This window comes from Lactuca sativa, chromosome 2 (genome assembly GCF_002870075.4).
Source record: "Lactuca sativa cultivar Salinas chromosome 2, Lsat_Salinas_v11, whole genome shotgun sequence".
Taxonomy (NCBI): Eukaryota; Viridiplantae; Streptophyta; class Magnoliopsida; order Asterales; family Asteraceae; genus Lactuca; species Lactuca sativa.
Window position 1 is genome coordinate 95,093,242 of NC_056624.2, and position 23,867 is coordinate 95,117,108.

General features: G+C 33.0%; 1 protein-coding gene across 1 annotated transcript; it reads left to right on the forward strand.

Moving 5' to 3' along the window:
• The first annotated feature begins 14,844 nt into the window (after positions 1-14,844).
• On the forward strand, positions 14,845-23,507 carry LOC111913787 (kinesin-like protein KIN-12E). Its single transcript, XM_023909499.3, has 20 exons — positions 14,845-15,162; positions 15,390-15,545; positions 15,795-15,878; positions 16,447-16,566; positions 17,076-17,189; positions 17,773-17,865; positions 18,324-18,413; positions 18,528-18,598; positions 18,799-18,873; positions 18,994-19,081; positions 19,153-19,211; positions 19,661-19,724; positions 19,843-19,908; positions 20,033-20,194; positions 20,319-20,423; positions 20,576-20,811; positions 20,967-21,036; positions 21,125-21,181; positions 21,334-21,405; positions 21,534-23,507. The coding sequence occupies exons 1-20, from the start codon at positions 14,902-14,904 to the stop codon at positions 23,367-23,369; spliced, it is 3,879 nt and encodes a 1,292-aa protein (XP_023765267.2). The 5' UTR covers positions 14,845-14,901; the 3' UTR covers positions 23,370-23,507.
• Positions 23,508-23,867: the final 360 nt, after the last annotated feature.

Consider the following 23,867-nt stretch of genomic DNA (forward strand, 5'->3'; position numbering starts at 1 on the left):
TAATTTGATTCATATTACAAAATAACTTCAAATTTTACAAATAATTAGTTTTTCACAAAATCAAGTAATTATCTTAAAATTTGACAACCTTAATGTTTTTGGATGGGGATAAACATTACCATACTAGTAAAATCACATTTTATGAACCAAAACAGTTTGTGGTAATGATCCTAATCCAAAACAGGTCAAAAACTCGAAAATTTTACCATCTGATGAACCAACTCGTCGAGTGCACTAATGAACTCGACGAATTCATCTTCATAAGGCACCTGCTAGTCGAGTTCATAGATGGACTCATCGAGTAGGACCTGGAAGAATCCAAAATTTTCATTTTTCAACTTTTAAAAATCACACAATTGCATCAATATAATAGAAAACAACCTATCTCTGATACCATTGATGGGTTTTATGTACTCTAACATCCCTATGGTGCACATACAACCTTAATGCTTTGGATCTAAGTTTTCTCTAATTATACATGCAATAAACATTTTACAAAGCATGAAGCCTAAACTAGCATGCAAGGTGATATTTGAATCATAAAAACGAGTTAGAATATTACCTTGTGTAGTTGCTTGTAGAATTTGGCCTTAACAAAGCTTAGCACCTCAAGTGTGATGCCTCAAATGGTTCACAAAACACCAAGAGCAATTGGATGAATATAGAAGAGGTTAAGGAGACTCAAAATCAGATTCTTCTTTTTGGAATACAAATGCTAACCGATTTTAGGCATTAGGGTATACATTTATAGTGTAGAATTCAAAGAGTCACATGTAACCCTAATTCATACACTTAGGTTTATAATCCAATTGATTTGGACTACCACTTTATGGACTAACTTATAAGCTTAGTCCACCAACAAATCAATCATGGATCATTAGCCCAATCCATATGTATCACTGATTTACATAATCAGTCCCTGGTAATTTAATGAGTCTCTTTTGATCACTAAATTAATTCTAAATTAATTATGGATCAATACTAATTAAACAATATGATTTCTCAATTAATATATTATACTTATAATATATTAATAAATCACAAATAACCTCTTTCTCAAATATCCTTCCTAACAAATCGCTTTGATGAATGCAACCCAAATAGACCATGCTACTATTGGGTCAAATACATACCAATTATAGTTATGGGCTTAGATACATTTTACAACAATATCAAGGACTAAATCAACTAACTTGAATTTCTCCCTTTTAGAGATGTTTAGTTTTGACAACTATGGTCTTCCCGAATCTTTTGGAAAAAGTTTTCCTCATGAAGATGATGTTCCACGTTTTGATCAAGGAACTAGAAATCATACTTCACTTCCTCCACCTCCTCCAGTTATTCTCCCTGGCCCACGTGTTCGTCGACTTGAAAAGTTCAAGGTCACTCAAGCCCTATTGGCAAGCAAACACGAAGATGGGAAGTCTGTATGTGCTTACGTCCCGGTGATGAAGTTGCATATTGACAGTCTGTAAACATAAGCTAATTAATTTAGACCAATGTTAAGACCCATGCAGTGATTCAGATTGTCAATCCAATAAAGGATCCTCCAAACCGCTAGCATGGCTTAAATATATGAAAACTTTGTGATTTCAAAAGAAATCATAAATGATCCCGAAAAAGGGATTGGCAAGGCCTAAGGTAAAGGGATACTCAGGAAAACAAACCCAAACAGAAGAAATAAAATCAAGTTGGATCTTAACATCGAAAGGCTTGAAGACAGTACTAGCGGGAAAAGTTCCACTCGAACTCAAAACTTCAATACTATCGTCATCGAAGGTACAAGTTCCTCATAGGAAAGGAGCTCTTGATCTACAAAATCATCATTAGGTATAACTATGATGTTTTCACGAGAACGAGCTCGTTTCTTGGCCATTTTTAAGAAAAAGAAAACTAAGAAGGAAGGAAGAAGGACAAAACGAATAAAAATAATACCTTCAATGATGTTCGATCAACTTCCGGAAGAAAGGTTAAGAGTAAGATGGAATCAAAGAAGCTCCATATCTTACTTATATAGGAATCAAGGAGAGGTAAAAAGGTGATTTGACCCTTCTCAACCACTAGAAATCTACCTGTTCAGGTTCAAATTACCCGTACATTGAAAATTCTTACTTCAGTTTTTATTTAAAAATTATACCTTTAAATATTTAAAACACTAGCGGTTATATTTCGTAGGTATAATTTATGGGTATTTGTCAGGGGTTTGTTACAACTTATGTAAAAGACAACTTTTATTAAATCTAAAATCCATGTGATCATTTTTATGTTTAAAAAAATTATCTAGCATTTTAAAATCTAATTTTACAAACATGTATAATATATATAAACATAAAACAAACATCACGAAGCTTTAAAATTAATATCTAGTATTAAGTTTTTATGTTTGACAGTTTGAGCACTAAAGAACATTTATAAATCTTTAAATAAAACTCCTATTTAATTATATAAGGTTTGGAATTTGTTAAGTCTCTAAAATCTCAATTTTAAACTTATAAATTTAATCGTTAAAATTTGTCGTTATTAAGGTTTTTTTTTATAAAAAACGTTTTTATTTTAAAACCACAATTTATTACAACTTATGTAAAAGACAACTTTTATTAAATCTAAAATCCATGTGATCCTTTTATGTTTAAAAAAAAATATCTAGCATTTTAAAATATAATTTTACAGACATGTATAATATCATACATACTTATAAAGCTAACATTTTTTCTTGAATCTCATGCATTTGAAACCCCCATTCTTTTTTCCTTTCACCACATTAATTTGAAACTCCCATGACTTTTCAATTTCTTTATAATAATAATTATAATTTGGTAATTAGGTTAAATAAATATCAAATCTAAAGTGTAATCATATATAAACTAATTTTCAATATTAAAATAATATCTTTACTCCTACTTATAAAATTATGTTTTTTAACATTTAACATATTATACTTAATTTATTAGTTTTAATATATTGTTGGATGTAAACCATTATCATTTTAAAGGTATAATTTTTGAACAATTTGTATACAATACTTAAATTATTAATTAAAAATATAACATTATAGGCTCAACTTAAATATAAATTTTATTTAACTTAAACAACCCAACAATTATTTTATAAATAGTTAAAAGTGATAAATGGTAGTGTCTTTCTAATAATGATTGTAAGTTGGTTAATAAGGTTAAATAAAAATATCAAACCTAAAGTGTAATCATAAATAGACTAAATTTCAATTTTAAAATAATATATTACTTCTATTTATAAAGTTATGTCTTTAAATTTTAACATGTTATACTTAATTTATTAGATTTAAAATGTTGTTGCGTGTAAACCATTATCAGTTTAAAACTACAATTTTTGAACAATTTGGACAAAATAATTAAATTGTTAATTTAAATATAACATTACAGTGTCAACTTAAATATAAATTTCAGTTCCACTAAAAAAACCAAGTAATATTTTATAAATAGTTAAAAGTGATAAATGCAAAAATTAAATTGTAATATCAGTTTAACTAAAATATTTCCTAAATATATTTTTATAATCGTTAAAAATTTTCAAATAAGTAGTCTAAAATAACTTATAATAACAATAGTTAAAAATAACTCTATATAAATGGTTATATTGTTATCTTTAAAATCAAAAAATAATGTTTGATGTTTTAAATAATTATAATGATAGAATTTAAAACATTAAGCAAATAAATTTTAAAAAATCAGTTAAAATAACAACAACTATAAATAATTTTAAACCGTATATAATATTTAATTTTATTGATGTGTAACTCGCGAGTAGAAGCTAATTCAAACGATTGAGATTATGACGTTATAATGGATGTATATATATTATCATATAATTCAAAATAATCAATATATTATATCAAATTAATATACAAATTATTATATCAAATTTAACAACAACGTTAGTGTTATATTTAAAAAAATATAAATTTGTAAAGACTTCAACTATATAGGTTTTTCTACGCATTACAATGTCAACTTAAATATAAATTTCAGTTCCATTTAAAAAAGTAAAGAATACTTTGTAAATAGTTAAAAGTGTTAAATTATAGTGATAAAAGCAAAAACTAAATTGTAATCTCAAATTAACTAAAATATTTCTTAAATATATTTTTATAATCGTTAAAAGTTTCCAAATAAGTAGCTTAAAATAACTTACAATAAAAATAGTTAAAAACAACTCTATATAAATGATTATATTGTTAGCTTTAAAAAAAACAATGTTTGATGTTTTAAATAATTATAATGATAGAACTTAAAACATTAAGCAAATAAATTTTAAAAAATTAATTAACAATAAAAACAACTATAAATAACATCAAATCATATATTATATTTAATTTTATTCATGTGTAACTCGCGAGTAGAAGTCATTCAAACGATTGAGATTTTGAAGTTATAATAAATGTATATATTATCATATAATTCAAAATAATCAATATATTATATCAATTTAGTATATAAAAATTATTATATCAAATTTAACAACGTTATTGTTATATTAAAAATATATATATATTTGTAAAGACTTCAACTATATAGGTGTTTTTGCGCAACACGCAGACATTCGCCTAGTATAAACATAAAACAAGCATCACAAAGCTTAAAAATATATGTGCATAAACCAACCATAAACTAGTGACATTTTGTGAGCCATCACAAAAATGTCAAGTCCATTCCTAAGGGACATAAGGGACCAAAACTTCTTGTAATGTCTTCATGTTCCCGCTTGCTTCAACACTTTGTAGCAAATTCATGAATTTTTTTTTTATAAAGTTTATAAAACTTTAATAAAAACAAGTGCATCAACTTTTAATCTTCAAAATGGACACCATCTTTATTCTTGTTATATTTTTATAAGATAAACTATTTTAACTAGTCTATTACTTACAAAAATAAGCAAAATGAAAACTATCTATTTAATTATTACATACCATATGAATAAATAAATATTATAACCATTTTAACAAATCAACACAAATAACATCACAAATGGTCCATGGCTAGTTTATGCACATCACAAACACATACACACACACACACACACACACATATATATATATATATATATATATATATATATATATATATATAACAACACTTTATTTTTCTAATACAACTTTTATGACTATAAAAATGCATGTAAATTTCTAGTCATAAAAATAACAATTATAAACATTTTAAAGTTGTCGTAGAAAATATGTATGAAATTTTCTTACAGAAAGAAAACCATCATGTTCTCCAAAAACAAAGATTATACCAAATAATCTAATATATAACCAATCTTTCAAAAATGACCATGATACCAATTGTTGGATTTTATTCAAAAATCGGTTTCTAAAAACACTAGAAATGGCAATGGAAGCTTTAAAATTGTAAATAAACATAAAAATATTTTAACCCACCAATGATCATTTTGCAAACATGGATAGATTAATACAACCATAGGAAGAGAATATTACAACCTTTGAAAATTCTGGTTCCTCTTGTGATATTGGAAGTTGATGAAGAATGTGGAGTAGAACCCCACCTTAGTTAGAAACACCAACATTCTTCAACTTGATAATATGCTAGTCTTATTATTGTAATAAAAGAATTTCTTAAGCCTTTAAGAACAAAACAAATCTTTTGTCTTAAAGGGGAGAATAAAGTATCAGTTTCTTCTTACTTTGATCTTAACTCTTTAAGAGACAAAACTAGAGAGAGAAAATGGAGACGAGAAGAACAAAATTTCATGTTTTTTTCCTAGTAAAAGAGGAGATAAATGCAAGCCTTTTAATCATCTTAATCCAAGTCATTACCCATTGAGTTTTGATGCTTTAAGACACTATGCATCTAGCAACAAAAGGCTATAAGTGTAAGGACATGACTTTATGATTAAATGAATGCAAGTATGTCTTCTTTCCCTTTGTGGTCTCCTTGGATTTTTTTATGAAAAAGAAAAGCTAGTTTTTTTTTAAATAAAAACACTTCTAGTTTTTATAACTTCTAAAGACATATAAATCCATATAAGACAAAAACAGTTTTGTTCCAAAAAGATGTACATGACATAATAAATCATACCTTATGATATATGATGATATATTTTGATACTTAATATTGAAAATTAATATTTCTATGAAATAATTAATTTCCAATTAATTACAAGAGTTATATTTATTTATCAAGAATCAAATACTTATAAATAATATGTTTTGCATAAATTTGTTGTTAGTATGACCATTTAGGATCATATATTATATAGTCATATCATTTTATAATGACTTATGAGCATATAGATATTTCACATAATATGCTTGTTTTGCTCTTTATTCTTCCATGAAACTCACGAGTTCTCCAATGATCTTGAAAACATATCTCTCTCCCTCTTTTCTCTCTCCCCCCCCCCCTCAAACATGTTCAAATGATGGTGGGGAGATAACATTTAGTAGTTTAGGGATTTTTTTTTCAGGGATAATGCTTAAAAGGGTAACATATTTTTCTTTTTGTACACATTTAGTCACTGAATTTTTTTGTCCACATTTATCCATTAAACTTGTTTTTTTTGTCCATATCTTACCCTAATGACTGATTGGTGTGGATTTAGCCGGTTTCCAACGGTCTTTGCATCTATCCGGCGAGACTCCGACCATATTCTCCGGCGAGTCTCTGGCCAACATGATTTTTCTAACAAGTTGTAACACACACAAGTACGGTTGCGATAGTCAGATCAACAACTAAAGAACATATACACATCACACCAGATCTCGATTTTTAAATAAAAACACAAGAACACACACACATCAGATATGGGTATTTGAAATCAATCAGAGCATCTTGTTCTTGTTTAAGTTTTGAAAGCATGTCTAAGTTCTTGAACAAAAATCGAAATGTGTTTTCGAATAAAAATCGATGTGTGTCTGTTCATCTTTTTTTTCCAAAAATCAAATGATCTTCAAGGTTTGTAGATCTTCATCATGTTCATCTTCATCCCATAAATCAAATGATTTCCAAAAACAACACTCCGATTTCGATTTCTTATTGTATGTGTACATCAAACGATTTCCATAAATAAAATGATTTCCACACACACACACACAATGAACAATATTTTTGGGTTTCTGATGACGAATCTGTCATGGATCATCATGTTTTACATATCATGTTCTTGAATCGAAGTTTGTTCCATCGTGTTTTGAAATCGGAGTGTTGTTCCATATTCGATGTTCATCGTATTCGTCTTCTTTGTTCTAGGAAATCAACAAAGTACAAACTATGCAACACAATGTACAAGCTTGTCAATGCATTATCCTTTGAACCAACTCACACAAAATCAATTTCTTCTCTGTTCTTGGAAATTGTTTCTGGAAAGAAGATGAACATGCTCGAACATTAGATTTGGGAAGAAGATGAACAAGATGATCTACAAACCTTGAAGATCATTGTGTGTGTGTGTTCATCTGATCTGGGGTTCTTGAGTTTATGTGTTCATTTGATATTTGAAAAAAAAACAACTTAAAAAAAAAGATGCACATGTTGTTTGGATAAACAAACCCATATCTATGAACTTTTGGGTTTTTGTAGATGAATACATACACACATGAACTTTTGGGGTTTTTTTTATCAAATGAATACACACACACATACACAAGAGCAACAATAAACTGGGGCATCGCTGGAAAAATAATGAACGTCGGGGTCTTGCTGGAGAAGATGATCGGAGCATCGTTGGAGCTGTCAAATACGCATGAAACTGGCTAAACCTACGATTGAAGGTCATAATGATATTTTTTGAATGGTTCAAACAAGTTCAATGGAAAAATATGAGAAAAAATGTCACTGACTAAATGTGTACAAACCGAAAAATATGTTACCCTTTTAAGTCATTATCCATTTTTTTCCATCTTCACTATTTTAGTTTGTCTAGTTCTAGTTGTCATAAAATGACGCTAAATTAAACATCATTCGAAATGTTTATTGTACATTCGTATTATCTTTCATAAAAGAGGTCGTTATCCAACTTGTAATTTTATTAGATTAAATCCATTTAGTTAAATTATTAACAATTTAGACCCAATCTAGTTAAGTTAAAGTCAAACCAAAGTCTCTTAACTTTTGTAAATTTTACTTCCTCAAAATAATTTAATTTAAAATGTTTAAAAATCTACCCCATAATACAGATGTTACATATAACCTGTTAACTACAAAATCATAAATCTACCAATATATATTATTTGATATAAAAATTATGGGGCTTTATGAACACGAACGAATAAAATTGAAAACATGATAGAAAAAAAGTTATTAAAAATGTACTTTTGTGTTATTATATCCAAATCCAAATTGACATATTGGAAAAGAAAAAAAATGTCAACTATCAAATATATATTAGCGACTTAAAGACTACAAAGGTAAACAAATACCAAAAAGATGAAAGGTTTTATTTTGGATAACAAAAAACTTCATCCACAACAACTTCTTGACATTACAAATAAATCTCAAGTCTACAACCTAACATGTCAACACGATACAACATAAGTCAAAGTGTAGCCATATAAACCATACCTAACATCTATATCAACAAGGCGAATGGATTGACCGACTTGAAAGCAATTAAATATGAGGTAATTCTTTTTATCCCATTTATCTATCAAAACCTACTTGGATGTATGTTTTCGAAATAACTGTTGCAACTTTATGATAATAAAAATGAATATTTGGAAAATATGTAACTTAAGATATTATATATTCATCTTAAAAACCATTTTTCTAAACCGATAATATCTTTACTTCTTTTCAACGTCTATTATTTATTTTTTTGAAAAATCCATCTCAACATTCCAACATGCCACATCATCTCCACATTAGTTTTTTTTGTCTCTATCTTCTCTTCCCTTTCCAAAACTAACTAATCACATCGAAAATGATTATCTTTCCGTACGCACAACGTATGCATGAGAGTTGTACTACACTGCCTCGACAGTGTTCCTGTTGGTACTGTGCTTCTCGTCTCTCTCATTCCCATACAGAGTCTGCTGCACATTATGAAACATCCGAAAATATAGTCCCAAAAATTTTCGATTTAATATTAGATAAAATAGTGATTCCAATAACATCTAAACATCTCAAATAAAAACCAATGTATTAATTGTCATAAAATCAGAGTAAAACAACGAGTGCAGAATCCAATGGAGTGTACGATGCAGTCATCCCGAGCTCTTCCCTCTCCCAATCAGAAGTACCAGAAACATAAACTGAGAACTGTAAGCACAAAGCCTAATGAGTTCCCCCAAAATACCACATACCAATCATACAATAAGCAAATAGTGGGCCCCACTAGGCTTTAGACCCTGTTTAGCATCGGGCATCGCCCAACATCGAGCTGAGCTCAGTAGAATGGGCCCCGCCCAACATACACTAACATATATCAAATAAACACATACACATGCAATAATCACAGAGATACATAACATACATATATCCATTGGGCCCCGCCCGTCATCGGGCCTTGACCCTGAAAAACATATAAACACAACAATTCCAAGAGTCACAAAGACAACTAGCATACTAACAACATAATGTAAACATGGGTCGGGCTTGGTGCCTTCGATCTACTAAACCCGGTAAGGAAACTCACCTCGAATGCTGAAATATAACTAGATAAATCCCCGTCCTCGGAAACAACTCTACTCAGCCCCTAAACATAAACACTTCCTTAGATACCGATCCATACTTCAAAAACTATAAAAGGTCAAACTATCGCTAGAAGGAAAGAGAGGATGGTAAGTCCTCTGAATTGAATCAAGAGATATGACAGATATGAAAATCTATTAAGCGATAAAGCAGGAAGGAAATATTCAAAGCAGATAAACTATCGCTAGAAGGAATGATTGAGGAGCAACGTTCGAATGAGGAATTCTACAACGAAGCTGGCTCTAGAAATACTCCTATAGTATTTCATGATTCGCTGCGACGATGGCTCGTTGTTTTGGGTATTGGGTAAGTTTTAGGCATGCTGAACACCACACTCACTCCCAAGCACATGTTGGCCGTGTCTCGAATGAATATAGTTGATCAGGCTATATTGACCCTAGACACGACTACATAACAGCCCAGGTTTAACCGTAGCGTGCAACACCCACTTACTTATGTTTTTGTTCTACTCGTAGTTACGGATTTCGACGGCTAGGTATATTTATATATATTTTTTTTGAAAATACTTATATTTTGAAGTATACTTTTAGTTCAGAGCACTTAGGTCCCTTAGTGTTTATAGTCTTATACCATGTAAGGTTTGGTATACTTGGTTCACTATAAACAAGGGTTCTGATACCAATTTGTCACACCCCGAAACCTAGGGCGGAAACGTTCCGGGTCGTAGATGACTTCATGTTAAGTATCATAACCAATGTACATAGCAAGCGAAGTAAACAACCATTACATTACATAATAGAATTTACATTTGTTTAAAAGTAAAGACGTGTCTTCTATGAACTCCATCTTCGCCAAAAGGATTGCTGAGTACCTGTCTAATGCGGACCTGAGAATACAAGCAGTTTGAAAATCAGCATAAAGCTGGTGAGTTCATAAGTGTTTTGTTTTTCTGAAAATGAACATGTTTCCTTTAGTTTTCTGAAAAAGTTGTTATCCAAGAAAATCCCATATTTTCTTATTAAGACAGTTTAATACGTATAACTTTAGACTGAAAACCATGGGAATACCATCCCGTATCACAGTAGGTAGTTTTAATACACAAAATTATAGATTGAAAACCATGGGAATACCATCCCGTACTAGATATAAGATCTATAGATTGAAAACCATGGGAGTACCTTCCCGTAATAGATCAAAGATATATATAATATCCGTGAATAAACTATGTTTTAATACGTATTGTGAGTCGGGTAACCATGTTGATATGACAACGAGACCTCCTTGACGTTTTTCAGGCGTCGGACGATATCCGGAATTTGTCACCCCAGGCGTGCCCGCCTAACTGTAGCTAGCAGTTAAGGTGTGGGATTGTCAGTCCCGAATAGATCTATTCACAAATTCCACGCTCTCCCTCCAGGAGACTCTGGTTACACTTCCGGGGAGGATTTATTAATGACCCGAAGGGTTTAATGAAGATAGTCTCACAAGCTAGTATTAAATTATTCACGGTGTTCTCAATCGTCAACAAACATAATAATTGTTTCGAAACATAATAGAGTATAAATAGTAGAATACAAAGAAACTATTTGGCATAATACTTTACATTAAACAGAGATAAACTGAATCAGACATAGTTTATCTATTAACATTGCATGAAATCCGAATTCACAAAACGAGAGCTGAAGATCCCAAATTATTCCCATAATAATTTGATTAGTTTGATTGTTTCCTTTACTGAAATCCATGTGGTTATATTCGATAAAACATCCCTTATGCTCCGCATAATACATAAGGGGTAAAGATATCTAAAAGTTTGCCAGATATTTATAGAATTACATCAATTTTAAGTTTCGAAAACATTTATAGCTTGCTTGTATTCCCCCCCCCCCCTGAAAACATTGAAAAACACTGAAAAAAGGCGTAGGGGTATGAACTCACCAGTCGAGGAACGTGTCGTCTAGGATGCTAAGCGTCAATTCGAGGCTTGATTACACGCGAGGTTCCTATGTAATATGAAAAGATACACATTTATATCTAATTAGACCTTGAATCACTAATTAGATGTGATTATACACTCCAAGACGCGAAAACACTTCAAATCAAGTGTTTGGAGTGACCCGGGTGGCATCTACGGACGTGTAGAGCATAAATATGGAGTTTGCACTTCAAGAGTAAACCCATTGGAGAGATTACGGCCCTAAGACCATGTCCCCATGAGTTTATGGTCATAAACTCATGGATGGGGGTTCTAGGTTGCTAAATGGCCTTATATCACTTGGGAAAATTAGCTAGGATCAAATCTAAGGCATAGAAATGGATTAAACAACCAAAGGGACCATCAAATGGATTTTACGGCTGTGAACTAGGAGTTTACGGCTGTAAGCTCCTAAGTACCCTTTATTTTCATGATTTGGTGGCCCTAGATTAATCATATGTGATTCTAAGTCATTTCACAAGCCATAGAATGAATTTAGGGCATCATTTGACTAAGGTATATGAGTTTACGGCCCAGGAACTATCCTTGGGGGGTTTACGGTTGTAAGCTCTTATAGGAGTGGTTTTTATCAAGTTTAAGGCCCCTAACTCGTTTGTGGTTGCTTCTAGACTTTATTCCAAGGCTTAAGAGGTGTTTAAGTGACATCTTAACACTTTAAAATGAGTTTACTGCCCATGAATTGGTGTTTACGGTCCAAGCATGTTCTTGGTCCGTAAACTCTCATTTACCCCCTAAATGATGAGTTCAAGGTGTTCCAAGTCCATTCGATTAAGTCCTTATGTCATTTCTAAGCTCCATGAGTGGTTTAAGAGGGTTTTTAGGCTCCAAAACCCATTTTATATGTGTTCACGGCCCATGAATGTTCCAGGGCCGTAAACACATGTTTATGGTCCCAATACATAGTTTGAACACGGATTTGAAGGTTGAAGAGGTTATACAATGAGTTAGGATGATTACCTTGATGATTTGGAGCTTGAATTGGATGATTTTGGACCAAGAATAAGATTGTAGATAGAGAGTAGTGAGAGAGGGTGCAAAAGCTTCAAAATGAAGTCAATTGAGCTTTATATATGGTTCAAGTTTTGGACACGGTGGAATTCTACCCGATACTGACGTTATACGATGCTTTTGGTCGCACCCGATAAAGTTGCCGTAACCCGATATGGTCGAAACTAAAATTTTTCTAATTGTTAATTTGGAATATTTTCTTGAGTTATTATCGTGTTTGAACACCCATTAATTCATAATAAACGACTCAAATTTAATGAATTAATTTAATAACGAAACGGAAACAATTCGAAAACGACGAATTTTATTGACGGAACGGGTTACAATGACGGGAAGAATTTTAGGTTGTCACAGCATACTAACAACATAATGTAAACATGGGCCGGGCTTGGTGCCTTCGATCCACTAAACCCGGTAAGGAAACTCACCTCGAATGCTGAAATATAACTAGATAAATCCCCGTCCTCGGAAACAACTCTACTCAACCCCTAAACATAAACAATTCCTTAGATACCGATCCATACTTCAAAAACTATAAAAGGTCAAACTTGACCAAAGTCAAAGTCAAAGTCGAAGTTGAAGTCAACGCTCTGAGTTGACTCAACTCGTCGAGTTATCCCATAACTCGTTGAGTTTCCATCAAGCACAACATCGTGATATTTCGATCCAACTCTTCGAGTTTCCCTTTAACTCGCCGAGTTCCTCCTTTTTCAACATAACTGGGACAACCCAACCTAAATTGCCGAGTTCCCTTAAGAACTTGTCGAGTTCTTCGATCAGCCAACCCGCTTAAAGCATTAAGCCACTATTCTTCAAACCGAAGCCCTATCTTCCAGATCTAGACTGATAATGCGTCTAGAAGGGTAAAGTTTCCAACTTTACCCATGAAGAACCACCCCAAAGGCATTAAGCTCAAACCCTAATCCTAAACAACTTAAGCCTTAATCCAAAAAACCACCATATCTTCAAGATACAACTTATGAACACAAATATGGACCTTAAAGGCTAAAAGGTCACGTAAAGGCTAAAAGGTCACGTAAGGTCATGCATGGCCAAATGAAGCTTAAGAGGCCAAAACAAGGGCTTAGAAGGTGCATAGAGCTCTTAGGGCCATAAAGTTGGCACCTTTATGCTATGAAAGCTCCTTAAGACCTTGGATCTGAAAGGGTCTGTCCATATGGGACATCCAACTCCCAATGACCACTTCATTTGGACAAAAACAAGCAAAAGAACACTAAGATGAAGATCTAAGTAACCACAAAGCAAGGTTGAGACTTTTTACCAGAAAGATGTTGAAAATGAAGCAAGGATTCTGGATCTAGCAGCTCCTTCTTGTATCTCCAAGCTCCCATTTCTTCTAATGACTTCAAACACACACAACACATAAAAAAATGGCTCACAATCACTCAAAGATGCCTTAGGGTTTCGAGGTTAGGGTTTAGGATAGTGAAGGCTGGAAATGAGGCCAACTTATAGGGCTTAAGTTGTTTAAATAGGGTGCAAAACCCCGAAATTAGGGTTTCATTTCTTCCAGACAACTTGTTGAGTTGAGGCCTCCTAACTCGTCGAGTTGGTTACTTAAAACACGCGGTCCATAACATTTCAACACGACGAGTTGGGGCTACCAACTCGTCGAGTTGCTCTACAAAATTAAATAATTTAGAAGTTTAAATACATACGAGGAACCAATTGTTACACATTAAGGGGGTGTTTGGATAAATTAAATTATTATTATTATCTTATTGCTTATTAGATTATTTGTCGTGAGAATAAGAAATAAACAAAGAGGGAGATGCTTATTAAAATAAACTTATTTAGTTTATCTCTACCATAATGAAGTGATTTTTAAGGATCTATATCAAAACACTTAAACTTAACTTATCATGATAGGAATAAACAATAAACAATAAACAATAAACACTAAACACCATTTTTTTCCCTATCCAAACACCCCCTAAAACACCTTTAATTACGTCTATTTATGCATTACCATACCGACATAGAAAAATTGGGAAAAAAGAAAAATATTGATTAAAGTTAAGAGTTGAGGGACTAAACATGTACTTTTTAGTTTTTAGACTCGAATAATTCAAACCAGACGCGGCCTCCGCATTTCAAAATTTTCAAATATTGAAAGGTTGAAACCCCCGAACGTTCCACACTCCCACTCCATTTGAATCCAAACCCAAATCTCTCTCTCTCTCTCTCTCTCTCTCTCTCTCTCTCTCTCTCTCTCTCTCTCTCATCAGCTCAATGCCACACATTTCTGAGACTTCGAGCGACTTCAAGACTAGATTTGGTTACCAAGAACATTGCCGTCCATCGGAATCGATGCAGCCACCGATCAGGGGCACGCCAGATCTTCTCAAGTCAGTAATGAAAGAGACGCCTTTGAATTCATCTGCCGTTTCCATTTTCAGAGATAGGGGCGATTATTCATCTATTGCGGTCAATCTGAACGATAGTTTTGAGTTCCGAGAAGATCCAGCCTTCTGGAAAGACCATAATGTGCAGGTACTACTCACTGATTTAGGGTTTCTATTTGACAAATTAGTTCAACATAATGACGAGGCTAGCCAAAGTTTTATAACTTATAGATTCTTCTCATGGTTTCATTCCAAGCTATTTTATTTTTATTCTGATAAACTATGTTGACGATCAATTGGTTCTTAGCTTCCTGAAATTTAAAATTTCTAAGACAAAATTTAAAAAAATTATTCCTGAAATGTTACTGAATGCAGGTTATCATAAGAGTACGTCCTCTTAGCGATTCTGAGATTGCTGTCCAGGGACCAAGTAGATGTGTCAAACAGGGAAGTAGTCAAACTATTACATGGACTGGTCCCCCAGAAGCACGCTTTACCTTTGACCATGTTGCTGATGAACATGTTAGCCAGGTACTTCTGTTTATTTGTGGATTATAACATCCTACTTTTAATTTTCTTTCTACACAGCATTGTACAATTCAAGAACGTTGTACTACTTAAAGTTTATATTTATTAGGACATTATAAGTTAAAATTGGTTTGTATTTGAGGATGTTCCTATAATTGGGTAGATCTTTCAAAGCATTACATGCTGCTGAAGAACATGATAGCCAGATGTGTTTCATTTGTGTGTTTCTTTCATGAACCAATAATATTGTAGGAAATGATGTTCAAAGTTGCTGGAGTACCAATGGTGGAAAACTGCATGGGAGGCTACAATAGCTGCATGTTTGCTTATGGCCAAGTGAGTCTGCCAATTTTTTTGTTCTATTTTCTACATTTCTGCTTATAGTTGATTGATTGATTGAATATTAATATAGATTACAGTTTATTATGGACAAATTGCAGGAACTAGCAACATACTTTACTCTTCTTACTAATATACCGTGAATGTTATTTTTTATCCATAGTAGCAACATACTTTGGTTCTTCACTCATAATAAAGATGTACTTTTCACCGATAATCCCAATATGTAACCTAAACATGTGAAATCTGCTTTATATATAGAATAGAATAGCAAGTTACTTGCATTAATTTACACACAATAACAACACTCTGCAGTTCCTTATCCAAACTGGTAACATACTTATCTTTTTGTAATAGAAAATGGAAAATGAACTTGTAAGCACTTTACAAGTTTTGGGGTAGGTGTTTTTATTTTCAGGAAAGAAATGTAACTGCATTGTTATTATGGGTAGAGATTATGTTGGTGTTTCCTAAAATTTGCTTTTATTATTTTTTGTTCTTCTTGCAAAATTCTAGGTGGGGAAACTTACTTTTTTGTAACATTATTGTAACTGTTTAACTTTAGACTGGTAGTGGAAAGACCCACACTATGCTTGGGGATATCGATGGAGGCTCTCGAAGACATAGTGTCAATTCTGGGATGACACCTAGGGTCTTTGAGTATCTGTTTACGCGGATACAAAAGGTAAGATGCAAGAAATAACAACATACTGTCATTTATATGTTTGCCTACTTTCATTTTTTTTTTTTTTTTCTGTTGCAACATTGTATTTCACTCTTTTTTTTATACTAACACATTGTACTTTAAAAAATCTACCAAAATATAACAGTTATTTATTTATTTTTTCTAACATGACATTATACTCCCAATAATTATTGCAGTGAAAATGGCTTTGTATTTGTATAACATTGCTATAATTGGGTAGATTAATAAAAGTACAATGGTGTAATAGGAAGCAGTAAAAGTAGGATGCTATATAAACTCATCTAAAAATTTTCCTTGAGTTCCTTTTGCCTCTCTCTATGATGAGAATTTTGGCATGTACATAAATTGTACAATAAGTTTGTTTGTTTGTTTTTTTTTTCCTAAATAATTGTACAAGTTATTCTGTTGTCATGGTAGAGATTCTTATAAAAGATCTTGTTCACAATCTAATGTGATACTGATGTGTGTGTCCAACCGAGGTTTTGCAGGAAAAAGAGGCTCGGAGGGAAGAAAAAATACAATACACTTGCAAATGCTCGTTTTTGGAGATATACAATGAGCAAATCCTTGACCTGTTAGATCCATCATCCACCAATTTACAGGTCACACTTACCATAACTTTATTTCTCTCCTTTTCAACTATTAATTTACTTTCCTTTATTAGTTTACTATATATATATATATATATATATATATATATTACAACATTGTAACCATTCTTGTTAAGGCATTGACCTTGAAATATCTGCTCAATTATAGCATTCTACTTCCATATATATATATATATATATATATATATATATATATATATATTTTCAATTAGGACTTCGTATCCAATTATAGCAGTGAAACTGCTTTTGTTTTGGATGACATTGCCAGAGTTGGGTAGATTCTCCAAAGTACAATGCTCTAATAGGAAGAAATGAAAGTGGGATACAATAATAAACAAATCAATGGAAGTACATTGCTATTTTTTGCTTTAACCCTTTTCTTTTTAATAGAAGTATTACATGATTATTGAAGAGCTAGTTTTGTATGGGTCTTTTATGACATTACAAATTTAACGTTGAACTCATGTGTATTGACATAAAGTTCTTGTTTGATTACTCATCATAAATAAGTATCAAACACAATTTATGATTTTCTTGCTACATAAAATATATTAAAGTTCTGTATATATTTCAGATAAGAGAAGACACTAAGAAAGGGGTGTATGTTGATAATCTCAAGGAGATTGAGGTTACAAGTGCTAGAGATGTGATACAACAACTTATTCAGGTCCACTCTGAGTTCTCACTTCTCAGTAGTCAGTATCAATAGTTTATGTTTCTAATTGCATGTTGGAATAAAATCATGTTCTGTTATGTTACAATCAGGAAAAGAATAAAATTCATTCTATTAGAATAAACAAACTGTTTGTTTTATTAGATGGAATGAAATGGACCCTCACCCTTTCTGAAGAAAAAAAGTGATTCCTTTCTGTCTTGTTAATTTTCATTCCTTAGCCTGGGTAGATTCTTTTACTTTATTTTCATTCTGTAATGAAAAGTTGCAACATAACTTATGTAATTTAAATTACCCCAAGTATTCATTCCATTTATACATGCAAATCATGGAATGTAATGATTCATTCCATTACCCATTTTGGGTCTTTGACACTGTCTATTCCATTCCATCCAACCAAACTGACCATTAAAATATCTTACTTTTCTTCATTCGTTATTTTTGTATTTCAGGGTGCAGCAAATAGAAAGGTTGCCTCCACAAATATGAATCGCGCAAGCAGTCGGTCTCATAGTGTGTTTACATGCATAATAGAAAGTAAAGTGAGTAGCCTTTCTTTTCATGTCATTATGAATTATGATTATAAACTCTCATTGTTTTTACTATAGTCATTCAAATCAATACTCTTCAGTTTTAACCAACTTCTTTTCTTATAGTGGGACTCTCAAGGTGTGACACATCATCGGTTTGCCCGTCTTAATCTTGTGGATTTGGCAGGCTCTGAAAGGTAGGATGTGAACATTTTATATCCTTTAAAGTTATCTGCACTATTTCATTAAATAGTAACCAAGTTTCACATTTGTTCCAGCTATGTACCTCAACTTTTTTGAAGACTTTCAATTTCTTCTGTATTTCATTCTTAATAAAATTTTGTAGATTTTGACATGGTCCCTGGACTGTATGCTAATACATATTGTTATTATGCAGGCAGAAAAGTTCTGGTGCAGAAGGAGAACGTCTTAAAGAAGCCACCAATATAAACAAATCACTTTCAACTTTAGGGTATTTAATTCAGGCTTATTATGCACATCTTGAGTTTATAAAAAAAAATAGCATTTCTTCTAATTAACTCTACTTTTAACTTAATTTTTCTTCTATTTGTCATGCATGTTGCATATGCAGACTAGTTATCATGAACCTTGTCAATGTATCAAATGGGAAATCTCTTCATGTTCCATATCGCGATTCAAAGCTCACATTTTTACTTCAGGTTTGGTGTTTTTTTTTTCTATAAAAAAACTTTGGCATGTAATACTAATACAGTAGATTGCTTGATTTCAGGATTCTTTGGGAGGAAATTCAAAGACTACAATAATTGCTAATATCAGTCCATCTAGTTGGTGAGTGCATGGTTTCTAGGTTTCTTGAGAATTGGTTCAATTGCATCTCAAAAACTATTTTGTTTTAAGTATCTACAACTAAAATTGAGATCTTTTAATGATGTTTAAAAAGCACAGACTTTTAAGGGTGACATGGTTGCCAAAGCTAATGATGCACATTGGTGAAAAATCGAAATAGATAGTGGATGTACATCATAACAGCTTTAGCTATTGGGAATATTGTCACACTTAGGTTTGTTAGACATTACATGACATAACAGGCTGTACTGCATTAGAAATTGATGTGAATGGGACAAAAATTGCAATTCTTTTGTGCAAAAGACATGCATGTCCCCCCCCCCCCCCCCCCCCCCCCCCCGAACAGAACATCCAGAAAAGCTATAGAAAACTTGTCTAGTCCTGGCCATAAAGTATTATTATTAACAAATGTATTATGACTGACTCTGCAGCAATTCATTGGAGACATTGAGCACACTCAAGTTTGCTCAACGTGCCAAGTACATCAAAAATCATGTATGTCCATCCATGCCATGCCTTTCCTTGTGATAATAAATAGTTATCATTAGTAGTCCAACCATTCAACTAATTGCAATTCTTACTGAGTGTGTGCTGTGGAATTTTATCTCTTCAGGCTACAATAAACGAAGATGCTTCTGGAGATGTTCTTGCTATGAGGATGCAGATTCAACAACTTAAGGTTGGTTTTAGACTTTTAGCTCAATTTTCCATACTCTTTTGTGGTCTTGCAACTGTCATAGGAAGAACCAAATTAAATTATATGTTATGGTGTTGGTTGTAATTGAAGATTTTGTGGTTGTTAGAAAGAAGTATCTCACTTGCAAAGCGTGATTAATGGGGGAACTGGAACTGGAACTGGGAATCATGAAAATGATGGTTGGGCTGTGGGATCTCCGGGAGGCTTCAGATGGGAAGGGTTTCAGGGATCATTTAGTCCAGTTACTGCTGTTAAACGGATGTCTCAGGTACTTGTTATTGTCACTGATAAAATAAAGTCATAAACTTTTTAATTTTCAGTTTCCAACTTTCATTTATTGTTTATTCTTATCCGTGTGTTGTAATTCTACAAAAATTGTAATTTATTTGCAGAAGAAAGAATATGAAGTAGCCCTTGTTGGTGCTTTTAGGAGGGAAAAAGATAAAGACCTGACGTTGCAGGCAGTAACCGCTGAAAGCCAGGCTGCCATGCAATTGGTATGTAAATTAACATAGTTTGTTCTAATCCTTTTCTTACATGAATATATATATATATATATATATATATATATATATATATATATATATATATATATATATATATATGATTTAGTTAGAAGGTTTGTTACTTTATTTTGGGGTACTTGTAGGCAAAACAAAGGGAAGATGAGATACAGGGATTGAAAATGAGATTAAGATTTCGTGAGGCTGCAGTAAAGAGGCTTGAGGGTGTGGTCTCTGGTAAGATCTCTGCTGAGACGCACTTGCTAAAAGAAAAAGAAGAACATTTAAAGGAGTTAGAAGTCCTACGCTCCCAGGTTGATAGGAACCAAGAAGTCACACGATTTGCCATGGAAAATCTTAGACTGAAAGAAGAGATCAGAAGGCACTTACTTTGTTTTCATCCTTGCTTTTTTATTTTTTTATTTATGCTTTCCAATAGTAATACATCTCTGAAAACATTCCCAAATATGACTTTGAGTGGATCACATATTTCATGCTTGTAACTCTCTCTCTCTCTCTCTGTGCCATAAAATACAGATTAAAGTCGTTTTATGAGGAAGGGGAGCAGGAAAGCATGAAAGAACAGATCATGATACTTGAGGATAAGGTCTACTTCTGCCAAAGTTACTTTACTTATTTATCCTTTTCGACAAATGGCAATTAACACTTCTTTAATGCTGTTGCATAATATGCAGCTGCTGGAAGCACTTGACTGGAAACTAATGCATGAATCAGAGATTCCACAAGTTAAGGTATATTATAATTTATTTGCAAGCCATTCCAATACAGACTCAATATGTTATTTCTTTAATGTATTCTGGTTCTGGCTTCATTTTTCATTTTTTAATTTTCTTCTTCCTCACAATTGTAATGTAAATGCACCAATTTTGTTCTACTGAACCAGGAAAAAAGTTTTGATATTGGCATTGACATGATGATGGACAGTCAAAGAGATGGCGACTTTTTCAGCCTCAAGGTAACTAAATCCCATTGAAAGACATCTATCTCATGTCCAGGTCCAGTTCAATGTCTCCATGTATTATTGTACACATGGATTCATTGGTTTGGGTTCTTGATATGATTTGCTAATGTTTTTTTTTGCAGGACCCTGTAACTCCTCGCCACACGGAGAAAACAGAGTTTGAGTTCCCATTAGTAACTACGCCCACACCCACTGTGGCTGTAAGTGATCAAAGAGAGCTACAAACCATGGTTGACGCCATTGCAGCTGCAAGTCAAAGAGAAGCAGAAGCTCATGAAACAGCAATCATATTGTCTAAAGAAAATGATGGATTACGAACAAAAATCAAGATGCTAATAGATGACAACAATAAACTAATTGAACTTTATGAGCGAGCAGTTGCAGACAGTCAACAGAACATCACCAAAGCTGAAGAGGCTAAAAATGATGACTACGTCCACTTAGCTCAAAAGGAACTTGAACTGAACTTGAAAAGAGAAAAAGAGAATTTAGAGCATCAGCTCATTGAAATGCATGAAGAAAACGATAAATTGATGGGATTGTATGAGAAGGCAATGCAAGAAAGAGACGAGTTGAAAAGAATCATCTCTTCAACTGAACCTCAAAGCCGTGATGGAGATATAGGCAATGAAGAACACGCTTTTGGATCTCAAGTTTGTGAAGGGGATGAAATCAAATTGGACGAAGATTTTGCTTTATCTTGTGGAAGAAATCTAGCAGAAGTGGCTGTGCAGCAAGAGGAACACACTAACAGTCAATGCTCCAGTCCGAGAACAAGCGAATTTCTTGATCTAGATGAACCTTCTACCAGTCCCATGGAGGAGGTAAGGATGGTTGAAGATTTCAAATTTGTTGATGAACCAAAGGTAGAAGAAGACAGATTCGTTAATCTCCGGGAAAAGTTAGATAAAGCACATGAAACGCTTTCAAAGTCTTCGGAGAGCGTCGGTTTGTTTAGGTCCCTCGAGAGAGGAATTATCGAGATTGATCGGCTTTCACGGGATATACAGTCACTGGAATCTATGGTTGAGATTAAACAAAAGGATTACGCGTCGTATAATCTCATTATTTCCGATCTGAAAGAACAGGAAACCGCGCTCGAGAGAAAGCTAACCGCACTACGATTCTCCATGGCGAATTTCTCTTCATCTCTTGGTTACTTCGAACAGCGTGAAGCTCAGACGAGGGCCAGATCACATGCGTCATCGTTGAATTTGAAATTGAAGAAGAAAGAATTTGCGGGTCTTGAAGCTACCAAGGATGAGACCGAGCGATTACATTTGAAGATTAAACAATCGGAAGCAGAGTTGAAGAACAACATAGCAACTTTGAAACTGAAAATCGAGGAAGAGAATAAGAAACGAGAAAAGGATACAGTTCTCCTGGCCATAGATAACGTCAAAGTTGAGAACACAAACTGGCAAATCGGCGGCAAGGCAACCGAATTACTCAAATCGGAAGAGGAGAAGACGAAGCTACAACTTCAAATGAATCACGATCGGGAAAAACTGGAAACTGTGAGAAAGGAATCGGAAAGACTTAGCGGGAAGTTACGGGATCTGGATCGGGAAATCCAGGCTGCTGAAATGGAGATCCAGAAGTGCACCAAGTCCATGGAGGAGATGGAAACCAAGCTTGGAACCGTGGTCGAGGAGAGAGAGATTGTGTTGGAGATGAAAGAAACTGGAAAAATGGAATTCGAGAATCTGTTGATTGAGTTTGTGGAGTTTTTGTTTAAGAGGAAACTGAAAGAGGAAGAGATGATGATACTAAGAGAGGAAATGGAGATGGAGATGAAAAGAGAACAAGAGTTACAGGGAGAAAGAAGGAGCAGTTTGCAGAAAATGAGTGGTATGCTGGTGGAGGAGACAAATGGGATGTTGTCAGAGAAGTTGGCTCAAGATCTTGAAACCTTCTGTTCCTCGTTTATGGAGTTAAGGTCAGTGCTTGAATGCTGACTGATTATTGGATTACATGGCGATTAACTAACACTGAATAACTCTCTCTACTATTCTGTTGGAGTTGAATGTTTTGATTCAACTAATGTTACTTACTTTTACAGTCTTCATCATCTAAGTAATGTTGTGTGATTATAATTTCCCTCTTTTCTTTCAAAACAAGGTTAAGACCTGTGTCATATATATATATATATATATATATATATATATATATATATATATATATATATATATATATATATATATATATATATATATATATGGAAAAATGAATATACCTAACAACCTTATATAAGCTTAGGTACCTAACCACATCATATTACATAATTTTGTATCATATTTGCATTGTAATCATCCAAAGTTCTTAAAATTCAACCTTATAACTTGATTGCTTCCAAAATCTTTGGACTTTCACCATTATCTTCCTTCAAATGACGTCTTTCTATCGGAGACCCCTTGGTGGGCTTCATATACTACCGTTACAAATCAAATGATGTA